Source organism: Primulina eburnea, chromosome 15 (genome assembly GCF_022965805.1).
Source record: "Primulina eburnea isolate SZY01 chromosome 15, ASM2296580v1, whole genome shotgun sequence".
Taxonomy (NCBI): Eukaryota; Viridiplantae; Streptophyta; class Magnoliopsida; order Lamiales; family Gesneriaceae; genus Primulina; species Primulina eburnea.
Genome location: NC_133115.1, coordinates 3,884,461 through 3,890,460, shown reverse-complemented (window position 1 = coordinate 3,890,460; position 6,000 = coordinate 3,884,461). Strand labels below are relative to the sequence as shown.

At 40.2% G+C, this 6,000-nt stretch overlaps 1 protein-coding gene across 1 annotated transcript; it reads left to right on the top strand.

Moving 5' to 3' along the window:
• Positions 1–234: 234 nt before the first annotated feature.
• Positions 235–4,122, top strand: LOC140814558 (protein ALTERED PHOSPHATE STARVATION RESPONSE 1-like). Its single transcript, XM_073173579.1, has 4 exons — positions 235–1,678; positions 2,175–2,395; positions 2,833–3,056; positions 3,147–4,122. The coding sequence occupies exons 1-4, from the start codon at positions 790–792 to the stop codon at positions 3,976–3,978; spliced, it is 2,166 nt and encodes a 721-aa protein (XP_073029680.1). The 5' UTR covers positions 235–789; the 3' UTR covers positions 3,979–4,122.
• The last annotated feature ends 1,878 nt before the right edge of the window (positions 4,123–6,000 follow it).

Below are 6,000 nucleotides of genomic sequence, written 5' to 3'. Positions count from 1 at the left end.
GAGCGTGAAATTTTAAAATGACCTAATTATGAGCAGAACAAGTGATCCAACTATGGACAAAACAAGTTTTTGAAGTTGTGTTAAATCCAAATTCCAATTATAACACAACTCATAAAATATGGATATGTGTGTAATATTTGGGATGACTTGCAATTACCAACTAAGATTTTATATAATCGTCCTTGAAACAAAAACATCGAGGTGAAATTATGAGCAGACTGTATATTATTATTATTATTATGGAGAATCAACAAACTACCACTAAGTTGATAATTTATTGCTCTTACATGGTCGTACAAGAATGCCGTCTCTTCCTCGAGCCCCTACCTGAGTGAGTGAGTACCTCTCTCTATTCTGCCATTCTTTTGTGTAACAATTTCCATCTCTAGGCAAACACAAACATATTAGGGGTTGGAGGAGATCGAGGAGGAAAAGAAAAAACACTCACGCTTTCCTCCCTCGCAGTTTATGTTTATATCCCCTTTTTGTGTCTGTGAAAGCCTCCATTTTTCGTGAAGATTCTTACTTTATACTAAGTCTCCGTTTTGTTTGTGGGAGAACCTCCATTTTTTGGTTTTATGAAGTGGGCTGGAGTTTATTTACTTAACTTCTCGAAAGTGTGTCTTCTAAGTCTCTTAAACCCCATTCCTGTGAACTTAAGGGGAAAAAGATTATAGCTTGGCACAAACCCGCCATTCTTTTAGTCCCCCAGATAGCTTCAAGAAACCACTTTTCTTGTTCTACTCTTGGTTAAACTGTTTACGGAGCAGAACAAGCAATCCAGAGAGAATGGGGTGTGTAGCCTCCAGGTTAGAAGAAGAAGAAGAAGTAGTCTCCATGTGTAGGGAAAGGAAGCATCAACTCAAGGTTGCTGTGGAGAGAAGATATGCACTTGCAGATGCTCACTACAGATACTGTAAATCCTTGTATGGAGTCTCTGCCGCCATAAATTTCTTTGTTTCTCGCCATTCTTCACCCCCATCACCATTTTTCGTGACCTTTCCACCGCCATCTCCGCCGCCCAGTCGGCCCAAAGAAAATGTGGTGTCAAACCCTTTGTTTCTCCAGCAAACACCGCCTGAGCCCACCAAAGAAACCGTTGCTTGCGAGTCATGCAGCAGGTCCTCCACAAGCTCGATTTCTTCCGAGGAAGACTGCAAGGAGAAGAATCGTAAAGAACAGCCAGTTTGTGGGTATTTTTACATGGATTTGCCTAACGGAATAGCTTCACCAAACAGAGATTTTGGGTGGGATTTTTTTAACCCCTTTAATGGCGTAACCAGGCATGATGTGATAAATGTATATAGCAGAATATCAGAGGAGGACCTGAGGGTGGTGAGGGAACAAGAAGGGATTCCAGAGCTTGAAGATGAAGAAGGGGAAAGAATAGAGGAAGAGGAAATGGCTATGGTGAGAAAAGAAAGACTTGAGACAGAGAAGGTGTCTAGTGTTGAAGTTGTGAAGGCAGTGTATGGTGATAATGTGAGCCAGGGGGAGCATCAGCATCAGCCCAAAGGGCTCACTGTTATTGATACACCAGTGGGAGGAAGAGAGTTGTTGGAGGCATTAAAAGATATCGAAGACCACTTTATTAAAGCCTATGAATCTGGTAAGGATGTTTCCAGAATGCTTGAGTGTAACAAGATCCAGTTGCAGTCTAATCTGGAAGAAATTAAAGGTGAACTTTATATCTAATTTTCTGATATCCTTTTGTGCTTATGCCAAAGTTTTCTTGGTAAAAAAAGTGTAATGTTTGTGCATCCTAGAGAATTAGATTTTAAAAAAAATTCTGTAATTGCTTGAAAATGTTCAACTCATCCACAACTGTAGAGGAGATGACATCTTAAAGTTCCAACTTTCTTTTTTTTTATTTGTTTTTTTGCCTTTTGATTCAATAGTCTATTTAGTTCTTATTTCTCTGTTATGATTCGTGATTAAGTGTACTGCATTCCTAGGACTATGTATTAGTTGCAGTTCAATTCTGCACAGCAAAAACGGATAACTTGATTTTATAGTTTCACGATTGTTCAATCCTTGATTTATTTTGTCTCGATTTAACAGTTCTAAATGAGTTTCCTAGATAATTTCGTTCCATCATACCTTTTAGGCATTCTCTTTGTTTCTCTTGATCCCTGATCTCTAATAGGAATTTAATGAAGTAATTGTATGAGCAGAGAATTCGACGAAATTAATCCAAGCTATTACATGGCGTACTGCTTCTTCCCGTTCATCATCTTCCAAGAGTTTGGTAGCATCTTCATCCAAAAGCTCGACGACATGGACAGAATTCAATAATGATCTTTTTGATGATTATGGAGGAATGAATTCTGGAAGCCATTCACTGACTCTTGGACGGCTCTATGCATGGGAAAAGAAACTCTATCAAGAAGTCAAAGTAATATCAACTTGTCTATGATACCCCTAAATTTTCTCCAATACTCAAGTTGGATAACAGCTATTGTCATAGCGTACTCCGTGGTTGCTATGATGATCAAAATGTTATGTATAGGCAATTATATACTTTATAGTATCTTACTCTATCGGCTGTAGCTTGGAAACTTGTCTGTGTCGATAATGCTTAGTTCACTTGAGTTCCGAACTTAAGCAATTATTGGGAGAGAATCAATGGATAGTTGCATTTACCACTGGTGTTTTGTGCATGATTCTTAGAGTCCTGTATAGGTAATAGATTTGAGTTGCACATCGAGTATCGGGCATCGGCCATGCCTTTTAAAATTAATGCAGCAAATGTTTGGTTCTACAATAATGAAACATCAATATCTTTTTTTTGTTATGATTTGCTTAGTGCTTTTATGTGTTCTTGCCTCTAAGGATGGAGATAGCATTCAAAGAATTTATGAAAGAAAATGCAATCATCTTAGGAACCAAGATGTTAGAGGAGATGAAGGAATTGCAGTGGATAAATCGCGAGCAGCGGTTAAAGATTTATACAGCAGGATCCTTGTGGCAATTCGAAGTGCTGAGACGATTTCAAACCAAATAGATAAACTGCGAGATGAAGAACTGGAGCCCCAAATAAGAGAGCTTCTTCAAGGGTATTTTATAAATAAGATAAGAAAACAATTATACTATCTTTATTTTGATTTCTTCTATATTATTTTTATTCTCCTTTTTATTCCATACAGTATGATGACAACCTGGAAAATTATGTCGGAATGTCACGAAATCCAGAACAAGATTATATTCGAACTCAAAACATTCAACTGTCCTTCTTATGGAAAATTCATCAACGAGTCACATCGACGAGCTACCCTTCAACTAGAAATCGAGCTGGTGAACATGCGAGCTTGCTTTATAGAATATATTGCAACACTGAAAGGATACGTTGAAGCCCTTTACAAATGGTTATCCAAGTTCATTGCCCCGGACGTCGAGTTTTACTCTAGTGGCCGGACTTCTGCTCTGCCAGGTCGATCTAGTGGCCCTCCACTACTCACAGTTTGCCATGATTGGTTAAATTTAATTAACAAGTTACCAGATAAGTCGGTCTCGCTCGCAGTAAAAAGCTGTTATAAGGATGTCCGGACCTTGTGGATTCAACAAGGCGAGGAACAGCAACAGAAGAGGAAAGTTGATAGCTTATCCAAAGAACTAGATAAAAAGACTTCGGCATTCAAGAAAGCTGAGAATAGGGTCTTTGAGTTCAGGCTCATGGATAAGAACACCGATACCGAAACCGAGAATCAGACGGAATCCTTTATAGATAGGAAAGATGTATTAGACAATTTGAGAAGAAGGGTCGACCTGGAAAAGGAAAAACACCATGACTGTATGAAAGAAACTGAGAGGATCACTCTGAAAAGCTTCCAGACGGGTTTTGGTCGGGTTTTCGAGTCTCTGACGGAGTTCTCCAGAGCTGCTTTTAATATGTATAGTGAATTAAGCTCCGTTGAGACTGGCGAGAAACCATCGCGGATAGAGGGTGCGCCAGTGGACGAAGATGGTGGTATTAGATGACTTGTGATTGATATTTTGTGTACATTTTTTGTGTTGTATGATTGGTGTGCGTAGTGTTGTAGATTACACCGTGTCGAAGCAACTCACTGAGACATGGTTTTTTCAAGGATTTCTTGGAGTCGTTGACTGGTTCTTGATTATTTTTACAAAACTGTTTGCACAATATTTGGTATTTGCGGGCGTGCCAGGTGCGAAGTGCACCGATATGTGTGAAAATGATAAAAATCTAAATTCTAAAAACTTGACGATTATGGATACTAAATTTGACCGTCGGTTCTAATCTCCTAAAACAAATGCAACGCCAAAACTAAGAAAATTATTGGAATTTGAAGAAAATAAATCCCTGACATTGTTTATATTTTCAATAAACCGTAGGAATTTACAAGACGTAAAAATATAACAAATAGAATTGCTGAAACATGAAACGAGAAGATGTAAATTGCTAGAAATATGCTGGAATGATTAACGACTAAAGCTTGAAGATTGCAATTTTGCAGAGAGTATTTTGCAGAATTTTGTGCGTAGTTGAGTTGTTTTGTGTGTCTGTAGCCAGTGTTTGCCGATGTCTTTTTCTTTCCAGCGTTGTGCCGTTTCTCCTCACTCCCCCATGAGCCCATGATCTTTTCCACTACTTTCTCACGATCTCCATTTATCCTCCCACGTTCTGTGACCAGTTTTGAATCGATAAAAACCAATTCCGCCAATTTTATCGGGCCTATATAATTTAATTGGGCTTGTAATTTAACTGGGCTTATAATTAAATTATTTTGGCGCAAACAATTGCCCCCCGCAAGCATTGGCCCATTGGGCCAAAATGCTTGTATGTAGCCCGGTCCGATCCATTTATTTGTAGTGGCCCATAATCATTTATCTGTGAATTTGATTTATAGCAGTGGGCCACTCACCCAAGCCCAATCCGTATTTGGGCTTTAAAATATTGGGTTCTATTTCTTCCCCTTCAATTCAAAATCTGTAATCCGCTTTCTTCACTTCTTCCTTCTCGCTGCCCTCATCCGATTACTCCCCGCTGCCACTGTGGAAGCCCGTCGCTCCGCCAATCCTACACCTCAACCGTGGCGGCTCTCAAGCTCTTTCCAGCCGTTCTTTGCTGTCGATTGTTCTCTACTGCTGCCCACAGTCGTTTTATGGCTCACGATCCACCTCCGGCGAATCCTTCCGCATCCATCGCTGCGGGCGCCATTTCTGCTCCGGCCACTGTTTCTGTCTCGTTGCCCATTGCGTTCGCCGGCTCCGCCACTGGTCTTAATCCCTTCCTCGCCATCTCTGGGTCGTCGATTTCCCATTCGGTAGCCAAGTCAACTAATACTTAATTTGATCATCATCACGTCTTAATGGTGTTTGTGAATTTGCCCAAATGAAATCCACAAGCATTTCCTTGTATTGCATGTCTGCTTCTTTAGCTTCCATTCCTTCTTGGATTTGGGATTCATTCAACTCCTTACTCTTTCTTGGGCATCAACTCCCCACTCTCATTTTTTTTAATAGTGTTGGCATGTTTACTCATAACAGGTATCACTGGATTGAGATTGGCCATGTGTTGGCCTCAGCTCCCTGGTGCATTTGACACTTAAGCATTTGTGTCATTTGAGGTTTCTTGACACAGATATTTCTCGACTATTATGTGCTCTTATATGCTCTTATGTGTTGCATCCACTCAAGATGATTCCCTCGCTCCTAACATTATGCATTGCACTTCAGTCGGATCCCTTTCCCGCATACACGTATATGCATTTGCACTTCAGTTGGACCCCTTTCCCGCATACACGTATTTGCACTTCAGTTGGACCCCTTTCCCGCATACACGTTTACTTACTGTTCTTGCATGCGGTGGCTCCGCTTCTTATCTGTTGATTGTTGGTTTGGTGTTGTGGTTGTTGGGTGATGGGTGTGGTACGAAGGTGGATTTGTATGGGGTGTTGTGTATTGGATGTTGGGAAGGAGTTTCTATTCGTTCTTAATTCACTTAACCCAACTCATTTTCAATAGCTTCAATCAAAACCA

Coding starts and splice junctions, on each gene's coding strand:
- LOC140814558 (XM_073173579.1), top strand. CDS start 790: ATGGGGTGTGTAGCCTCCAGGTTAGAAGAAGAAGAAGAAGTAGTCTCC. Junction 1,679..2,174: donor TAATCTGGAAGAAATTAAAG/GTGAACTTTATA, acceptor TTGTATGAGCAG/AGAATTCGACGAAATTAATC. Junction 3,057..3,146: donor ATAAGAGAGCTTCTTCAAGG/GTATTTTATAAA, acceptor TATTCCATACAG/TATGATGACAACCTGGAAAA.